Genomic DNA, 19,958 nt, shown 5'->3' with positions numbered 1-19,958 from the left:
AGAATACTAAAATAAAACAAGGGCCTCTAAGAAACAGACATTCCTTATAAGTCTGCATACAGGAAATATTAGTATGTAATGATTTTAAGGAGTTTTCAGGTTTACAAATGTGTGACAACCAGAAAAATCTTATCATTCAATACTCATATAATTTTCATGTATACCTTTAGTATCATAAACCCAGCTCATCCATAGAATTTCAAGAAATACAGCTTTTTTACCTCAGTACTCATTACATACCAAATCACATTTATAGCATACTACATCATATAATTCTCAAGATGGCAACTAGAAGCAAGGTTTGTAAGATATTTTTTGATGTGGTAATATTTATTATTTTGACTCTAAGCTCAAACAGAGCCCATAAGAAATTTCTTATTTGGTTCAGCCAAATAATGGAAAAATGAGTGCTAGTTTTCATTACTGACATATAGTGAACCAAAATGAAAATTTTATGTTTACTGGTAAAGATCAAAGTGCATTAGTTATAGGATGAGAACTCTGAGTACATAAATACCTTTGCCATCAAAAAGCCATCCAGATTAGGACTTTTATGGAAATGAACCAGCTTTAGACACAGACAGCACTGGTGTAGAGATCACAGCAGTTATCAAGGGCGATAGGACTGAATTCTTTATCTTCCCAGGGACCAGAAAAAGAAGGAGGGTTGTAGGTCCCATTCAAAGAAGTACTGAAATGAAAAACCAGAGAGACACACAGTGGGTCAGATAAAAACAATGCAACAAGATGTATCAGTAAGTTCTACCAAGCAGGTGAAAACAAAAACAGAAACCTATTAATAAATCCAATCACAATGACCAATAAAGTAGGACAGAATTAAGTGTATTTTTTCATTCATGCCCAAGATAGTACTAGCAAGAAACCCTATACAATGTGTCTGCTTCTGTGCCCAATTCCAATTCCTAACCATAGTCCTTTGCAAACATCACTGAAGCAAAATTTATGCTTTGTAATGTGATTTAGAATTGAATGTATTCAAAAAAGTGAGATGATATTCCAAAGCCACTTCCCTCTTAAGAAAGGAAAACACTGGGAAGGTCATGTATACACTGCTATATTTAAAATGCATAGCCAACAAAGACCTATTGTACAGCACATGGAACTCTGCTCAAAATTATGTACCAGTCTGGATGGGAGGAGGGTTTGGGAGAGAATGGATACATGTACATGTATGGCTGAGTCCTTTCTCTGTTCACCTGAAACTACCGCAACATTGTTAATAGGCTATACTCCAATACAAAATAAAAAGTTTAAAGTTTGGAAAAAGAGAAAACAGCTCAGGCTTGGTTGTATATGTATGTGTGTTTCAGCTTTACTGAGGTATAATTAACAAATAAAGTTGTAATATATAGAAAGTGTACAGTGTGATGAGTTGACATTTGCATATATTGTGAAAGAATTCCCAACATTGAGTTAATTAACACATCCATCACCTCACATATTTACTTTTGTGTGTGTATGATGAGAACACAAGTTCTACTCTCTTAGCAAATTTCAATTATATGATACAGTATTATTAACTATAGTCACCATGAGATACATTAAATTCTCAGATCTATTATCTTATATCTGAAAGTTTGTACTATTATACCAGCTTCTCCCTATCCCCCCAGCTGCTAGGCACAGGCAACCACCATTCTGTATGTCCAATTTTTATTTCTTTTTTTTATATTTCACATATAAGTGAGACCATGCAGTATTTGCCTTTTTCTGGCTTATTTTGCTTAGTGTAATTGTTCATCCACATTGTTGCAAATACCAGGATTTCTTTTTTTTTTTAAGGATGAATAACATTGCACTGTATACTTCTACAACATTTTATTTATCCATCCATCTGTTAGTGGACACATAGGTTGTTTCCATACCACAGCTATAACAGTAGCCATAATAATGCTGCAATGAACATGGGATTACAGATAATGACTTTGTTTCCTTTGGATATATATCCAGAAAGGAGATTTCTGGATAATATGGTATTTCTATTTTTAGTTTCCTCAGGAACCTCCAAGTGACTGTACCATTTTACATTTCCACACACTGTGTAAAAGGGTTTCCTTTTCTCCACATCCTTGCCAGCATTTGTTGTCACTTGTCTTCTTTATGACAGCCACCCTAATAGGTGTAAGGTGACACTTCATTTTGGTTTTTATTTGCATTTCCTTGCTAGTTGGTGATATCAAGCACCTTTTCATGTACCTGCTGGCCATTGACCATTTGGGTGACTTCTTTAGAAAAATGTCTGTTCAATTCCTCTGCTCACTTTTAAATTGGACTATTTGGGGGTGGTTGCTATTGATCTATATAAGTTCCTTGTATATTTTGTATATTAATTCCTTACTGGATATGTATTTTGCAAATATTTTCTCCCATTTCGTTAGTTGACTGTTCATCTTTTTTTTTTTTGCTGTGCAGAAGCTTTTTAGTTTGATGAAGTCCCAGTTGGCTCTTTTTTGTTTTTGTTGCTTTTGCTTTGAGTTTCAAATCCAAAAAAACCAAAAAATCATTATTAACAAAAACAGAAGTACAGATCAATGGAACAGGATAGAAAGCTCCAGAGATAAATCCACACACCTATGGTCACCTTATCTTTGACAAAGGAGGCAAGAAAATACAATGGAGAAAAGACAACCTCTTCAATAAATGGTGCTGGCAAAACTGGACAGCTACAAATAAAGGAATGAAATTATAACGCTTCCTAACGCCATTCTCAAAAATAAACTCAAAATGGATTAAAGACCTAAATGTAAGGCCAGATACTATAAAACTCTTACAGAAAACATAGGTAGAACACTCTTTGACATAAATCACTGCAAGATACTTTTTGACCCACCTCCTAGAATAATGAAAATAAAAACAGAAATAAATGGGAAATAATTAAACTGTTTATAAAAGCTTTGCACAGCAAAGGAAAACTATAAACAAGATGAAAAGACAACCCTCAGAATGGGAGAAAATATTTGCAAAAGAAACAACTGACAAAGGATTAATTTCCAAAATATACACACAGCTCATACAACTCAATATCAAAATAACAAACAACCCAATCAAAAAATGGATGAAAGATCTAAAGAGACATTTCTCCAAAGAAGATATACAAATGGCCAACAAACACATGAAGAGATGCTCAACATCACTAATTATTAGAGAAATACAAATCAAAACCACAGTGAGTTAACACCTCAAACTAGTCAGAATGGCCATCATCAAAAAATCTACAAACAATAAATGCTGAATAGTGTGTGGAGAAAAGGGAACCCTCTTGCACTGTTGGTGGGAACATAAATTGATATGGCCACTAAGGAGAACATGCAGAGGTTCCTTAAAAAAATTAAAAATAGAATAACCATATGACCCAACAATCCCACTACTAGGCATATACCCTGAGAAAACCATTAATTCAAAAAGATACATGTACCCCACTGCTCACTGAAGCACTGTTTACAAAAGCCAGGGCATGGAAGCAACCTAGACGTCCATCGACAGAAGATGGGATACATATACACAATGGAATACTGCTGCTGTTGTTTTGGTCGCGAAGTCATGTCTGACTCTTTTGTGAGCCCATGGACAGATTGAATCAGCGTTGCCTGTGGCTCCTGCATTGGCAGGCAGATTCTTTACCACACAGAGCCACCAAGGAAGCTCCCAGTGGAATATTACTCAGGCATAAAAAGGAACAAAGTTGGGTCATTTGTAGTTACATGGATGAACCTAGAGTCTGTTATACTGAGTGAAATCAGTCAGGAAAACAAATATCGTATATTAATCTAGAAAATGATACTGATGAACATATCTGCAGGGCAGGAATAGAGACAGAGACATAGAGAACAGACTTGTGGACACAGCAGGGAAAGGGGAGGGTGGGACTAATTGAGAGACATATATATGCTACATACACACATGTGTGAAATAGCTAGTGGGAAGCTGCTGTATAGCACAGGGAACTCAGATGAGTGCTCTGCAATGACCTAGAAGGGTGGGATTGGGGGTGGGGTGGGAGGGAGGTTTAAGATGGAGGAAATATATGTATGCATATAGCTGATTCACTTTGCTGTACAGCAGAAACTAACACAACATTGTAAAGCAAGTATATACTACAATTTAAAACTTTTATTTAAAAAAATCATTACTAAGACCAACGTCTAGGGCTGTCTATGTTTTCTGCAAGGATTTTCAACGTTTCAGGTCTCATGTTCAAGTCTTTAATCAATTTTGAGTTGACTTTTGTGTATGGTATAAGACAGGAGTTCAGTTTCATTCTCCTACATGGGTAAACATGAAGGGGTAGGGAGGTAGGCAGAGTGGAGCTTTAAACACTGGGGCCATAGATGTGTAGTCTAAACCCTTCACTGCTTAGGGGGAAGCTTAGAGTTGGGAGTTCCTTTCCATTACATGGTGCTCTGCCAGGGGTGGGGTATATATTGAGAGTATGTCTCGGCCTTTCCTACCCAGTTCAGTGTAGGTATTTTCTCAGTCATAGGAGTTATTCAGCTAGTTTCTTGATTTTTCTTAGAGGAAATTATTCCACATGTAGCTGTACACTTGGTGCATACATAGGAAAAGGGAAATTCAAGCCTCCTTTGTTGCCATCTTGGTCTGGAGTCACTCCAAAGATTTACTATGAATGAACTGGACAAAAACATTCTCTTTCAGATTCTAGATACTAATGATGGTCAGTAAGTGACTTTAGGCAAAAAGTCAGTTGCATTTCTGAGGGCAGAAATGAGCAGGAAAGAGTATTCTATTAATTCTTTAGTGAGGTTCAGTGATGTACTCATCATTAAACAAAAATTAGCAATTTTCACCTTATTCATTTACTTTAGATTATGCCTACAATGACATCTACTGAACTGCCACAAGAACAGAGGAATCATAACTATGCCAGAGCAATGATCTATCTAGATTATGATTCATCTTTATCAGTGCAGCCAAAAGATTATTTTTCAGAAGATATTGGTTGCCTTCTCTGGTGAAGGCAAACCCTCCAAACCCAGGAGGGTAATATCTGTCCACATGGCATAGTTACCTGTTAAGGAGCTAGTACCCAAGCCTCTACTTGTATAGTGGACATATGTAAGATCACATACTTAATGACAACTTCCAAATCTATCTCCAGTTCTTATTTCTCTCCTGAACTCCAGGCCTAAGTCACTTCACATGATGTTTCCACAGGTACTTCTAAGTCAACATATTTACCTGAATTAAGCCATAATCTCTCCCCTTTACTCCCATTCCCGGAATCAATCCCCTTCTTGTCAGTTAATATATGGCAGCCCTTAGATCTACTTGCCTGAGCCAGAAAGGGTACAGACATTTGAGAGTCCTTTCTCTTCCTTACCCTTTTCTTTCCTTCAATAAACAAACCTATTGATTCTCCTTGGTCTAATGTGTCTTCATCCTCACAACTACTTAGTATCAGCTCTCATCATCTCCTACTTGAGAGTATTATAGCAATGTGTTTATTGGTCTCCTCAACATCCAATTGGCTACCCAACATGATCTTTTGAAAAAACATCTCAGCATGTGTTCAGAATTCTGTAAGCCCAAATCTAAATTCCTTAGCACTTCATAGAAGGCCTTATAAGATCTTTTAGCCTCATCTTCCAGAACTCTCTTTATTCACCCATATATCAGTACAGGTACACACACCTTTTGCTTTTGCAGAACCAAACATTCTAGTTCCTCAGATCTTTCCTTTCTTTTAGGTTATGATATACTCCCCTTAGTTTTCAACTGACTTCTTTTGGTATTTTTTCTTCGTCTTTGATTTTCTATTGTTTGAAGATGATATGTTTAAGTATAGTTCTCTTGGCATTTATCCTGCTTGATGTTCTCTGAGCTTCCCAGATCTGTGATTTGGTGCCTGACATTAATTTGGGGAAATTTTCAGTCATAATTGTTTCAAATAGTTCTTCTTCTGCTTTTGGTATTCATAATACCTGTATGTTACACCTTTTGAAGTTGTCCCATAATCCTCGAATGTTCTATTTTAGGGTTTTTTCCGGTCTTTGCTCTCTTTGCTTTTCAGTTTTGATGATTTCTGCTGATATATCTTCAAGCTGGAAGTGCTTTTCTCAGATGTGCTTAGTCTACCAATAAGCTATTCAAAGGCATCCTTCACTTACGTTACAATGTTTTTGATCTGCAGCATTTCCTTCTGGTTCTTTCGTAGGATTCCTGTATCTCTGTACTTCCGTTGCTCATCTGTTCTTGCACGCTGCCTACTTTACCCATTAGAGCCCTTAGAGTAGTAATCATTGTTGTTTAGTCTCTAAGTCATGTCCAACTCGTTTGTGACCCCATGGACTGTGGCCCTGCAGGCTCCTCTCTCCATGGAATTTCCCAGGCAAGAATACTAGAGTAGGTTGGCATTTCCTTCTTCAGGAATCTTCCCGGTCCAGGGTTGGAACCCATGTCTCCTACATTGGCAGGTGGATTCTTTACCACTGAGCTACTAGGGAAGGTCCATATTAATCATAGCTGTTTAAAATTCCCACTCTGATAATCTGAAAATCTCTGCCATGTCTGGTTTTGATGCTTGCTCTGTCTCCTCAAATTGCGTTTTTTCCTTTTAGTGTATTTTGTAATTTCTTCTTGATAACTAGACATGACATACCCATAAAAGGAACAGCTGTATATAGACTTTAGGAATGTAGTGGTGAGATGTTGGGGAGGGAAGGCATTCTATTGTCCCGGGGTTAGGTCTCAGCCTTTTAGTTAGCCTGTGCCTCTGGACTCTGAACTTCACAAGTGTCTCTCAGTCTTTCCTCCTTCCTTGAATGGGACAGGATGGCTAGAGTGGGCTGAAGTTGGGTATTTCTCTTTTTCTAGGTGAGGTGGATTCTGATAATACCCCAGGTGGTTAGGCTTTGGTTAATTAGTTCTTCCTAAAGGCAGGTCTTGTTTAAAAGAACAGAGCGCTTTGGTGTATTTCAAAATAGTTCCTTTTCCCCTCCACCTGCCAGAAGCATGAGGGGGGTTTTGTCCGATATTTACTATGAGAACCTAGTCTAGTTCCAAGAGGTAAAACTTCCAAAAGTGTGGGGTTTCCCCTGAGAAGTGGGTCCCCTCAGAGTTTTGAACACTCAGCCTTGTCCTCCCTGAGGCTTCAGAAACTGCAGTTTCAGGTTTTCCTGCCCCTGCACAGGTTTCTGTGGCTCCAGTAAACCATGACTCCCTGTGTTTGCCTGTCGCTCCAATCTTGGGGTCAGCGGTTTGCCTTGTGTTTCTTACAGATTCAAGAAGAGTTACTGATTTTTTCAGACTGTTCAGCTTTTTTTCACTTTCATCTTAAGATGGAGTGGTGACCTCTGAGTTCCTTACTATTCTAATAATTTCCCACGAATTGGTAAACAAGTTCATTTTTACACTACCTGAATGCATCATGATTTTGTCAATTTCAACTTTATTTCTCTCAGTCTTCATTTCTGTCTGAAGAAGCTCTTAAGTTTTGGGCCACTCAGGACCATTGTCAACCTTCACCTACAACCTATCTATATTCAAATCACAATAAATACTTCATTTCTGATCAAGGAAACCACCCTCCCTTACTTCTTCTACTACCCCTCCACTTCTCTGTACTCCATCAATACAGGGTATTGTCATTTGTAAAACTGATGATTTGTCCATGCTAGAGCTAACAGTGAATATGCATCTAATAATAGAAAAGAAGAGAGATCTAGACCACCACAAATACCTATCCCCCTTCTTATATGCTCTCTTCAGTATCTATGTGATTACCCTCAAGACCTTACTTTTCCCCAATCCTAGAAATTCCTGAGTGAAAGAGCGCATAAAAGAGGAGACTCGAGCAGGGATCCAGTGCTCACTCACCTCTGAAAGAGCTCTCTGCAGCACATATAGGTCTCATAGGTTCGGTTGGTGAAACTCGTGTTTAGGAAGGAGACACAGTCAGTTTCTGCTCCCCTGGGGACATAGAGGATTCCTGGATAAAGGAGACAGAGATGCTAAGGGGAAGGTTTTACACATGTTCCTGAAGGCTCTTTATTCTCTGGGTATAAATTGAAAACACTGTACATTTGGAGCCTTTTCCATGCATATGTGAGACAGATGGTTAAATCAGGTATTCTGAGACTAAGCTGGGACACTTACCTGCCACACAGGCACTGATAAGGGATACACAGGCCCCTGTGAAGAGGGCACTGACCACAACCTTGGACAAGTCACTCTTCCGGTGGGGTACCATTGATGCTGCAGATAACAAGACAAAACAATTCAGTCTCTTCCCTACCAGGCAACTGGGTATACCCATGAGTCCTGATTAGAAGAATGCTGAGCATCAAAACAGCAGATGAATCGCATTCTTACTGCCAGCCACCAGATGCTTGCCAATGGGGTGCTTAGAAGTATATGTATTCCTAGGTCACTAACTTAGACACTCCCCAGGTCAAGGATGGTGTGTCTGACTCTAACTTCGGTGGTTCTGTGAACATTCCTAAGATGTATCTGAACCAAGAAAAGCTCTGCATTGCTCCAGACAGTGCAAATGCCTTGGGTGTTCACTAGAAATTGGCATGCTTAGGGTGGACAGAATTAGACAATTTTGAGCCAGAGAGATGAGACCGGCAACATTCATCTAAGCCTTAGTCATGTGATGCGTATTCTACCACTAGATGGCAATCTCACAATCAGGTGGTAATCGGGCATCAGAATTAGAAGACAGACAACTGGGTGACACAAGGGGAAAAGAAACTGAAAGGAAACTGTTTCACCTTTAAATTGTTTGATCAGCCACCAAGTACATCAACTTCATGATTCTAGCCCAGAACATGAGTGCAATAAAAAATACTAAGCTGTATTTTTCTTATTTGTTGTTCTTTAGTTGCTCAGTCGTGTCCGACTTTTTGCAACTCCATGGACTGCAGCACGCCAGGCTTCCCTGTTCTTCACCAACTCCCAGAGCTTGCTCATACTGAGTCGGTGATACCATCCAACCATCCTGTCCTCTGTCATCCCCTTCTCCTCCTGCCCTCAATCTTTCCTAGCATCAGGGTCTTTTTCAATGAGTCGGCTCCTCACATCAGGTAGCCAAAGTATTGGCCCTTCAGCTTCAACATCAGTCCTTTCAAATGAATGTTCAGGACTGATTTCCTTTAGGATTGACTGGTTGGATCTCCTTGCAGTCCAAGGGACTCTCAAGAGTCTTCTCCAGCACCACAGTTCTTTGGCACTCAGCTTTCTTTATAGTCCAACTCTCACATCCATACTTGACTACTGGAAAAACCATAGATTTGACTAGACGAATCTTTGTCAGCAAAGCAAGGTCTCTGCTTTTTAATACACTGTCTAGGTTTGTCATAGCTTTTCTTCCAAGGGACAAGTATCTTTTAATCTCATGGCTTCAGTCACCATCTGTAGTGATTTTGGAACCCAAGGATCTTCCAAACTCTTGGAATCCACCAGTTCTCTTTGCCCCGCCTTCAAGGACAGCTCCACTTTCTTCATATTATTTCCTCCAACCATTGCCAGTTAGCAATATTCTTAGCAATCTAAATGTAATCTGTGTATGCTTAAAATACTCATTCCTCCTACACCTGGTGACTTGTAGCTTAAATTCCAACACTTCACAGAACTTGCTCTATCTACCTTATATGTCTCTGTTTTTATTTGTTCTATGATTCCTTGCACAAGGCCTATTTCTATAAAGTCAACTGGTGAGCAGCATAATTTCAGAAAGTACCTTCACTACTGAACAAAAAAACAAAGTACTTTTAATTATTTATGTACTATGTCCATTTAATGGCAAAATAAAAATAATACCATTATAGTGTTCCTCAGAGGAAAAAGAAAAATAAAATTGGTTTCTTGGGCCTCCAACAGGGAGGAAAAAAGATAACAGAAGTTGAGATTCTAAACCCAGCCTTGGCTCCACACATAGCCAGGTAGCATGATTACCTGAACTCCAAATTAACTGCCAGTGGAGAGGACCATTTCACATCAGCTTCTCTATCTGGGCTCAACTTGTACTGAAGCACCAGGGCTGCCTACTATAGATGCTGGGACCTGGCCGGCATATTGGGTAGGTGGGAAAAAGAATTAACTTACTCAGGCCTCCCAGTGTGATTCCTATGGAACTAAGATTGGCAAATCCACAGAGTGAAAACGTTGTAATGATTTCAGCTCTCACCTAGGGAAAACAAAAATAAATAAACTCAGTCCCATGTGTGCAGTTGTATAATCACGATAGAAGTTCCAGAGTACTTAGAACCCCCAATCTTGTCCATACCACTCTAAGGAATGTGGAAAGAATGCTCAGAAAATAACCACTCCCTGAGTTATTACAAGGATAATGACATAAAAACCACCCTGGTTTCTTGCCCAGTGTTCTCGTCAAAGTCTTCAGAGCCTATGAAATCTATGAGAGAAACTGGGTCAGTGTGGAGCGGGGTGGGGGAGGAGGGGAAATGACCTCAGGGCAGCTCAGGCACAGAAGCTAAGCACACTGTTACTCTCTTGCTTTGGGTCAGACTCTGCTTTGACTCTGTCTCTTCCTAGGGTCAGGCCTGGGACCCTGGAGAGGGATCTGTGTGTGTGAGACAAACTTTTGTGTAATACTTTGTATCTGTCCACAGACTGTTTATGCTTTTCCAGACTGGCACTTACAGAAATCCACTGCTTCTTGCCTTCGATCCACTCCTCCACTCCAGAGAGACGCTTGTTTTTGTACTGAGACAGTTGCTGATAGGCCACAAACTCGTTCGTGAAGAATTTTATCCCCACCATCTCAGCCACCATTGGACAGTCTGCCCACTCGACACCCATCATGAAAACCATGGGCCTTAAGACATAGGAGCAGATGACCTGGATGAGAGAAAGAGATATCTCACATCAGGAGGCCAGGACTTCTCTGGAACCTTGACTCAATCCCCTAACCCCTTCTCCCTGCCATGCTCCCTTAGCTCACTATGGGTCAGAAGACATGTGCAATTCAAGGACTTCTTAAATACACCCTAGAAGAACTGCCCAGGTAAATGGAATCCATTACCTGAAAAGTGAGTCCCTGTATGTCTACCATTTCCCCTAGCCAGGAGAGGGCAGCATTGATGAAGGCCAACACGGCCAAAAAGGCAATCAGGTTGGCTGCTACGTTAGTAGCAAGGCCTACGGCATCTGTGGCTCCATTGCTGGCAGCTTCCAGGACATTCTTCTCCTTCCTGTGGTTATTGGGCATAAGGGAAGAACACGGTGTCTAGAGTAATCTCAGCCCCTCAGAAAAGAGATGCCCCAGTGCCCCAGGAGTGAAGGAGTGCACAGGAGAGTGCAAGAACAGTTTAAGAGGTGATGGGGGTTCCTAGTGACCCTTTCTGTGGAAATTACTAATTTTCACAGTATCAAATTCAATCACCATGAAAATGTACTGACACAAAGAACAGAGGATAATGGCATGCAGAAGGCAGAGGAAATGGCAGGGTTAAACAAAAGAAACAAACCAACATGATTAGCTAGAGGCAAAGGTAGACACAAGGAGATATGGAATCATATTATTCCCTCTCCGGGAGACTTGGAGCCTGAACCACAGCACCACTCTTGATTCTGCATGTGACTTCACCATCTCCCAAATTATATGCTTCATTGGACTCACCCACGGGGCAATTTTACCCCCTCCTTATTCTTGAACTTGGACTCTTCCACTTCCGGATATACCAGCTTTGACAAAGCAAGAGCAGAAGGGGCAGCCATCACAGAGGCAGAAATCAAGGATGATGCATCAATCTGTAAGGCCAGACTTAGGAGTCAGCATCTACAGAACCCAGACTTGGGCTCACCCAGGAGTGATCAAACAGACTACGCTTACCCCAAAGGATATGAAGGCTCCCAACACAGTGCCTGAAATGGTGGCAAACCCTCCAGTCATCACTGCATGGATTTCAGACAGCGTCATGTCTGCAAGGTATGGACGGATGAGCAGAGGTGCCTCCGTCTAAAAACAAGATGGAGAGAGTCATATTCAAGAGGGGTGCAGTTTCCCACCCCAGAGTGCCCATCCTAGCCCTGGGCGCATATCCCTCCAGTGTGGGTGCCCTTCAAACTCTGAGCTCTGCTTTTAGGCTCTCCTAATGTCTAGCTCATTCCCTGTAGCACCTAATTATATCCTGGCTGGCATTGTTCTATGTGTTTTCATATGTATTTGTCTCATCTACTTAAAAATTAGAATTCTATAGATGAGAAATGGTATATTTCTTCTGTAGGTTCTCAGTCTAAAACTGTATACTTAATGGATGACTTTATGGAGTACAGTGTACTTACTAATAACTATTAACTGCTTAAAAATTATTCATTAAATGAACTGCTACATGAATGAAGCCCAACGTTGATGAAACAATCAAAAGAAATAACATTTGTGAAAACGATATGAAATTATGAAGGCCCAACGATGCAAACTATATCTAGTATTGTAAAATAGGTAATATTTACTACTTAAAGAATGACAACCATGTGCCTAGTGTTATAAGAGATGACAGGGACATTTTATAAACAAGGCAAAGTTCCTGCTCTTAGGCCTTCATAGTCTAGCAGAGGAAATCAAATTGATTATGCAGAATTTCAGCAAAATGTTGCATGCTATGCTAGAAATATATGGAAGTACTCTGAGACCATTTCAAATACAGGTAATCAGCCTAGGACCTTAGGAGAGAAAAACTTCAATACTAATTTCTTGTCAGTTTGACAGGCCATTGTCCCTAGTGTTAAGTTGATCAGTCAGTAGCAAATACTGAGCACCTACTCCATAGAGACTAATGTATCAAAAAAGTATTACGGGGAAGAGCTTTGGTGTTGGCCCTGAGCAAGGCTCCTTAGAGACCCTGGAAAACAAAGGTCACTGGAAGAAACCAGAATATGAAAGAGACACCTTTCATAGTCCCTGAAGGGGGATGATTTAGACCAGGACATTTCCCTAAATCCCTGTGTAAGAAGTTAGATCTGTGGTTAAGTATGTCCCCATTACACACATCACATAAGTATTATTAGAGATGAAGGGTGAAAGCAATGAGTTGCATTTCCTTTGAGCTTCTTAATTTTGTTTCATCAGAATGAGTGGCTCCCCAGTCTTCATTTATCTGACTTTTCAAAAGGAAAGCATACATTTCTCAGCCCATTGTCTGCCATACTTTCTATTCCCCGGAGAAAAAATCAAAAGTCCTCAGGATGCTTACCATACCCACAAAGATGTTTCCTGCCACAGCCAGGGTCTCTGTGGCAGTGGTGCCCATGGTGATTTGCAAAAACCAAGCAATCTAAAGGGATCCAAACACCCAAAACATCAACATTAGCAGAAATCTCAGAGTGTATCCAGCAAAACCCCTCCTCCATTAACACTGGTAATGAAATTAAGGCCTAGAGAAGAAGAGTGACAAGGCCGAGACCACAAAGCAAGTTACAAACAGATTCTGGACCAGAACTCAGGGCTCTTTGCTTCCAGAAAAAATAAATTAAACTCAGTATGAAATGGTAGCTCAGCCCATTTTTTCTCCCTGCTGTGCCCCTCACCCTGCCCAGGACCTGGTCCTGATCATCTGATATCAGGCACGCTTGAAAGAGTGTGATTTTCACATTGGTCCTAATGCTCAAGATATGAAATGCTGCTGCTGCTACTGCTGCTAAGTCGCTTCAGTCGTGTCCGACTCTGTGCGACCCCATAGACGGCAGTCCACCAGGCTCCGCCGTCCCTGGGATTCTCCAGGCAAGAACACTGGAGTGGGTAAGTATCATCTTCATGCCTCTTGACAGATCACACGATAAAAGCCCACCTCCTTGCTGCATAGCAGAATGACTCACCTTCTGAATAACCCACTGCACAAGGCCCAGGTAGTAAAGGATGGACATCACACATCCAAAGAAAAGGATGATTGGTAAGGCCTGTAATGAGAATGATGGGGCAGGCAGTGAGATCCTACAGTGAACATGTCATAAGCAAACTGTTTCAGGCATGTACACAGGGATGATAACTTCCATTCATCCCAAGTGCAGCTGATACAGTATAGATACTCAGTGGATATTTAAACACAAGCTAGTTTAGGAATAAATTTTAAGTGTATTGGAAATCTATTATGCCATCAATACTAAGCCACAAGAAGATGTTTTCTGAACCTTCCTCTCCCACCCCTATTTTATTCCAATTTCAGTAAGGCACTGAACAAAGGGCAAGAGATTGACGCTGCTTCCTATATGGATGGGATCAAATCCTCTTCTTAGGGTCATTGGTATACAGACTGTCTGATTTCTTGGAGATACGTCTTCATCATCTGTTTTATCCCTCTTCCCACACCCCACCCACCACCAGTGACCCTCTTTCTTGCTCATGAAACAGACATGACCTGAAAGGCGAAGACATCTTTGACCAGAACATCCCCAAAAACAAAACTGGAGCCAGCCACTGTATAGCTGAGGAAAATCTGAAAGAAAAAGGAGAGAGAGATAATGAGAGTGAAGTCACGAAAGACACAAGGAAGATAAGATCAGCCTCATGTATGACTAGAACCTACTGCTGCTACTGAAGTTGGCCTCCCTTTAGCAGCATGGGAACCAGGCTATGTCCCTGTGAGTTACTCAGTGAAGGACAGAGGACTCAGCAGTTCAGTTCTCTTCATTCCCATGCTTAGCTGTACCCCCGTGTACTCTCTCCTTTCCTACCAGATCTCATTAACAAGACACAGTGTGATCTCATGTTTTCCCCCAATCTTCTTTCTCTAGAGTTTGCAAAGAGCAGTGCCCTCACATTCGATTTCTCATACCTGAACCTGTTCTCCCAGCCACTGAAATGCATTAAATCCAGGATCAGTTCTGATGACCAAGATCCCAAAGACGAACTGAAGACCTAGGCCCCAAAACACTGCTCTCCAGGACACCTGGGACCAAAAAGAACAGTATTCCAATGTGAGTTCTAAATCAGACTTGTTAATTACCTGGCTGGTGTTTTAAACATGGGTATATGTACTCTGGAACCAATCTAGGATGTTAACAGTAAATCTGGGGTAAGATGGGCGTAGAGAGAATGTGGTACAGGGCAGTGATATACAAAGAGCCACATACATATATATGTTTTTTAAACTTACACCTACAGGTTAGACCTCACACAGTCAGACACACACACATATACATATAAAAGTATCATAAACCAATACTTTAATATTACTATGTGCAGTACTAGTTGATTCTCTACGGTATTCTTTTTTCTTTCTTTCCTTCTTTATTTTTTGTTTTGTTTTGTCTCTAACACCGGCCTGCATCCACAAAATTGATATCAAGACTCAGTTTGAAAATAAGTGGTCCAGGGCCTCTTAGAACCTTAACTTAAGAGCAAAATTATCAAAGGAGAAAATTCCAGAGATTGTTAAGAACTTAGTTCTGTGCCTTTGTAATCAATACTTGGCACATGCGCTTTGTAATTAATAACACATGGTCCTTGGCTAGGTATTACTATGCCCACCCCTGCATAACCCAAACTCACTGCACTATGGTGTTTGGAGCAGGCAAAGAGGATGATGATGAACATGCAGATTCCCGCAAAGGAGATCAGCTGCTCTGGCCTTTGGGCTGTGTCCAGAGCCAGCCATAGGATAAGGCCAATCAAGGAGACTCCTGCCAACACCCTGGAGAGGGAATTTCAGGATAATGCCATCAACTCAGTGAATGAATAAGAAAAAATCAACTTAACCTCTAAAAAACAGAAATTCATCAAACGGATAAATTCATCAAAAGGATAAACACAATAGGTTAGACACAGAGACATGTCTTATGATCATTCATCTGGTGGTTTCCCAGTTACCACCTCTCCCCTCCCCTCAACTCTTTTACTCACAGATGGAAGGTCAAAGAGTCCAATCTGAGGACGCAAATCTCATGACTTCCTCAATCTATCATATCAGTAACAAAAAGACTTATTCTTCAAGATTGCTCTAATGCAAAACCAAAATATTTTCGAAAGAAGAAGGAAAAGTCTCCTATGGATCTCCACCCAGTTTCCAGCCACTTGAAGGGGCAGAATAAAGGCTAAGGCTAAGCCACAAATCAACGACTTATGGCCTTATGGTCCCTTGATGTACCAAACATGCACAGTCAGTACACAAACTAGTCTCCTCAGGTCTGAGTGTTGGAGTCATTTCAGTTCAAGGAGTAAGAATTAGAGGGCAAATCACATGTGAAAAGAAAAGAAAACCAAAACACACACACACTGTCCATTGAGATGCTGCGGGAACAGCAATGACAACAGGATAGAGGACAGGTCAGGGTTGAATACTGGGGCTGTTCTCTCTGTGAACTCAAAGTGAGTTAAACCTGGCTTCCAGAATCCATCCTGCTAATGAAGAAAGTACTTCAGCTCTATCTCTTCAGTGTCAAATAAATGCATGATCCAAAATTTAGGCTGTAGTCTGCGGTGTTTCTCCAAATGATCACTGTTGCAAACATTCTGAACAGCTATTTTCTGTGCATCCATTGGACAAAAGGCAGAACAAAGGAAGATACAGGGAGTCTGAAAGTCATTCTCTCACCCCAGGTCTGTGATCAAAGGACACGTGCATGCCATAGTTAGTTAGATGAGCTGTGGCTGCTGTAGCATTTGGTTCAGTATACACTAAACAGTGCTAAACTCAAGGGAATTATAAGACACCTGTGGGTGCAGGAAGTCTGGAGGACTAGAGGGGGAAAAGAGCATAAAAAGTATCCAGAAATTAAAGGAGAAACACATGAGCACCAAATCAATTTGAGAGTTTAATGCAGCTTTGCCTTGATTACTTCTGTGAAGAGGAATAAGGTTTTTCTCATTTCCAACACCAGCCCTGACAATAAATAGACTAAAACCCTTCCCTGAAATGTAACCCCTCCTGACCTGCAAGCAATATTAAGATAGGAGATTTTAAGAAACTGGACTAAGTTCAGTGCTCAGGGGCCCACTGCTATTTGCTTTCTGAGCCTTGGTTTTGTAAAGTATAGGAGAACTTTTCTCAGACAGCTCAGAAACCAGGAAAGAAGGAAAAGGATAATGGATTGGGGTTTAAAGGGGTAAAAGGGTAATGGGTTGTGGGATCTGGGTCCCACAAGTTGTGGGACCAGAGATATTGAGATAATCTTACCATTTCATCCAAAACTTCAGGCGGGAGTTTTTAAGGGGCTTGAGACATCTCGTCAATTTTTCACCAAAGAGCCTTTTCAGAAAGTGGTGAACCAGGACCAAAAGCACCAAACAGGTGAGGACGAACAAGGCCAGTGCTCTATGGAAATCCAAGATGCAAGCTGCCAGGAAGTAGGCAGCGTAAGCTAAAAAGAGAAAGTACAAAGTAAGGATCAGCAAGGCAGAGACCCTAGGAACCAATGAAGACTGAGTCATGAATGTCTGGGTGAGGCACGAAAAGCCCTCCAGCAACCTCACCACCAGCCCTGTCAGACTGAGCTGCACTTCCCAACGCCAGGGTAGATGGCTAGCTGTTTTCTTGGGGGATTTGGAGTAACCAACTTAGTTTGAATGCTGCATATTTTAATTTGTCCCTGATGAAATCTCATTCCTATTTTATCTGGTATCCTCTTTCTATTCCTTGGTATGGGCTTCGTCAGCACCTACTTTTATACACTTAAAAAAATCATCTTTTCTCAAAACTTTATAACCCCAGTCATTTTAACCTTTCCTCTTGAGCAGAGGCATGGAAGCAGGCTACTGCTAGGAAGTACATAAAAGTCCTCATTTTATGGCTCCCTGACTCACCCCAAAATATAATTTTTATTTTCACGATCCCAGCTGCCTCTAATATTGACGTCAAAGCCCCATACATCATTGACAGCATATTTTAAACAGAGGTTTCCTATGTGTTTTGTTTGTTTATTTGGTTGGCAGGGTTTTTTCGCTGTGTCTCATGGCTTGCAGGATCTTAGTTCCCAAACCAGAGATCAAACCTGGGACCCCAACAGTAAAAGTGCTGGGTCCTAACCACTGGACTGCCAGTGAATTCCCAAAAGGTTTGCTATGCTTTAGAAACATTTTATATCATTGGTCTTATTGGCAAACCAGCAAATAAGTAACATATACTACAGGCTTTTTTCATAGACTACAAGAACCACACCCTTCATCTACTCAAGACACTGCAATAGAGACAAGCCTAGATTCTTAGAAATATTTAAGTCTATTGAATAGTACAGTTTGAAAAATAGCTTATTCTCAGATTTTACTTATTCCTAGAAGTACAACTCTATACATTACAATTCACTACAAGTAGTTAATAGCTATACATCGTATAGCCTTTTAGATCAACTTATGAATAAATAGCTTATTTCCATCTAGGAGTAGTCTTGACAGAAGGTCATATTTCTGAAATGACTGTGTCTCTCACTTCCACGGGTTCTCAATACCTTACCCAAACACAGCAGGCTCAGCAGGATCTTCTTGAACAAGCCAGCATGTGTTTTACAGAAACTTCTTGCCCTGGTGAAAGGCTGTAGGGTCCTCCTGATGAGAAACCAAAAGTTAAGATAACAAAATTTACTACATCTTGTTTGCATCAATTCCCAGAACTTAGATGGTCCAGCCTGAGGAAGAATTTTCTCTTAAGAAATTCATCCAGGGGAAGTTAGGCAGTGTCCCAGCAATGCCAAAAAGGCTGGGTCAACCTTGCCAATGGGCAGCAGCTCAGGACATTCCTACCCAGCCTGGACTAACAATATCCCTGATATCGTTAGTCAAGGGGGAGGAACAGGAAGACACTCTTGGACCTTTCTGTTCTCTGGAGACAAGGGACTGCTCAGCTTCCAAATTCAGAAATGGGCCCATCATTCTGAGAGAAAATAAAAACCACACAAATCCATAGCCCTAAACAGTCAATCAGACATGAACTGACGGACCAGAAGGAAAACACTACCATCCCCAAGAATCCCACCCCCAAGAATCCCTGGCTGAGAGGACCTGAGAGGGGACATCTGGCAAGTAGGTCTTCTCAAGTTTAATTTAACAAACCTTTATATAGTGTTTTCTATATGCTGGACTCTTTCTAGGAAGTTTAAAAGTAGTAACTCATTGACTCCTAATAAGAACTCTTGAAGTGGTTACTATTATCATTCCCATTTTACAGATGTGGAAACTGGAAAGCAGAGAAGTACCTTTCCCAAGGTTGTGGAGGTTGTAAGGAGCATAGACAGAACATAAACTCAGGCAATGCGGCTTCAGAATCTGAGCTCTTAACCTAAGCCTCAGGCTCACCTGTCTCTGCTATTACTAAATGTCCTCAGCACACTGGAATCATATGAGCATAAAGCGCTAATTTCCAAATTCTCAGAAGATCCAAAGAAGATGAGTCCAGCAAGAAGGTCTCAATTGGCCATCATGCTGAGACAGAACAGCTTAGCCAGGGCTGGGACCAACCACTAACTCCAAATGCCTTGAGGACTTGGCTCACAAACGTCTATGTTCTATGGCTGCCTCTCCTATCTAACACACTCCTCTCTCTTTCTTCTTTTTTCTTCTTTCGTCAAGGAGTCCAACACTATGTTAGTTGAGTAGAGTGAATATTATCAGATATAGGTAAAGGAGAAAATATTCCTTATCACCTCCTGACTTAATCAGTCCAAGAGGATACCTTGCCATCACCTTATGACCACATTCAATCATTTCCTAAGAACTACCAGAAATCAGTGAACAATACTCATTTCTGCAAAACCCATGAAAAATCTAATTCGAAAACATCAATTTAGAGCTGAACTTCTGTTTTTAAAAATAAGGATTGAAAAAAATCATAAGGGACATTTCAAAGAAAAAGAGAAAATAAGATCTCAGTCTTTTTTACACCAACTGAGAAGCAGTGGATAGAAGTATGTGCACAGGTATTCATGGTTCTGGCGTCTTGCTTGGCCCACGATCTTACTAACATGGCCAAGCTCTTTATATAATGGTTCAGTTTGAGAGTTAGTAACTGTGTTATATCCAGAAGCTGAAT

General features: G+C 40.8%; 1 protein-coding gene across 1 annotated transcript; it reads right to left on the bottom strand.

Annotated features, from left to right (window-relative positions):
* Positions 1–570: 570 nt before the first annotated feature.
* SLC28A2 (solute carrier family 28 member 2) lies at positions 571–19,609 on the bottom strand. Its single transcript, XM_068992316.1, has 16 exons — positions 19,602–19,609; positions 18,387–18,478; positions 17,115–17,298; positions 15,491–15,632; positions 14,775–14,888; positions 14,358–14,435; positions 13,819–13,899; positions 13,197–13,277; positions 11,837–11,962; positions 11,624–11,754; positions 11,027–11,195; positions 10,645–10,842; positions 10,087–10,168; positions 8,134–8,232; positions 7,855–7,966; positions 571–691 (listed from the first exon to the last, which is right to left on the bottom strand). The coding sequence occupies exons 1-16, from the start codon at positions 19,607–19,609 to the stop codon at positions 571–573; spliced, it is 1,818 nt and encodes a 605-aa protein (XP_068848417.1).
* Between the last annotated feature and the right edge of the window lie 349 nt (positions 19,610–19,958).

Source organism: Capricornis sumatraensis, chromosome 2, assembly GCF_032405125.1.
Source record: "Capricornis sumatraensis isolate serow.1 chromosome 2, serow.2, whole genome shotgun sequence".
In the NCBI taxonomy this organism is placed as follows: Eukaryota; Metazoa; Chordata; class Mammalia; order Artiodactyla; family Bovidae; genus Capricornis; species Capricornis sumatraensis.
The sequence above is the reverse complement of the archived record's forward strand: the minus strand, read 5'-3'. Positions and strand labels throughout refer to the sequence as shown.

What these genes read in the sequence shown, in the direction of transcription:
- SLC28A2 (XM_068992316.1), bottom strand. An exon ending in AATCACACTGGGAGGCCTGA is followed by an intron (nt 8,233 to 10,086) that starts GTAAGTTAATTC and finishes TGTTATCTGCAG; the next exon opens with CATCAATGGTACCCCACCGG. An exon ending in TATCAGTGCCTGTGTGGCAG is followed by an intron (nt 7,967 to 8,133) that starts GTAAGTGTCCCA and finishes TCCTTTATCCAG; the next exon opens with GAATCCTCTATGTCCCCAGG.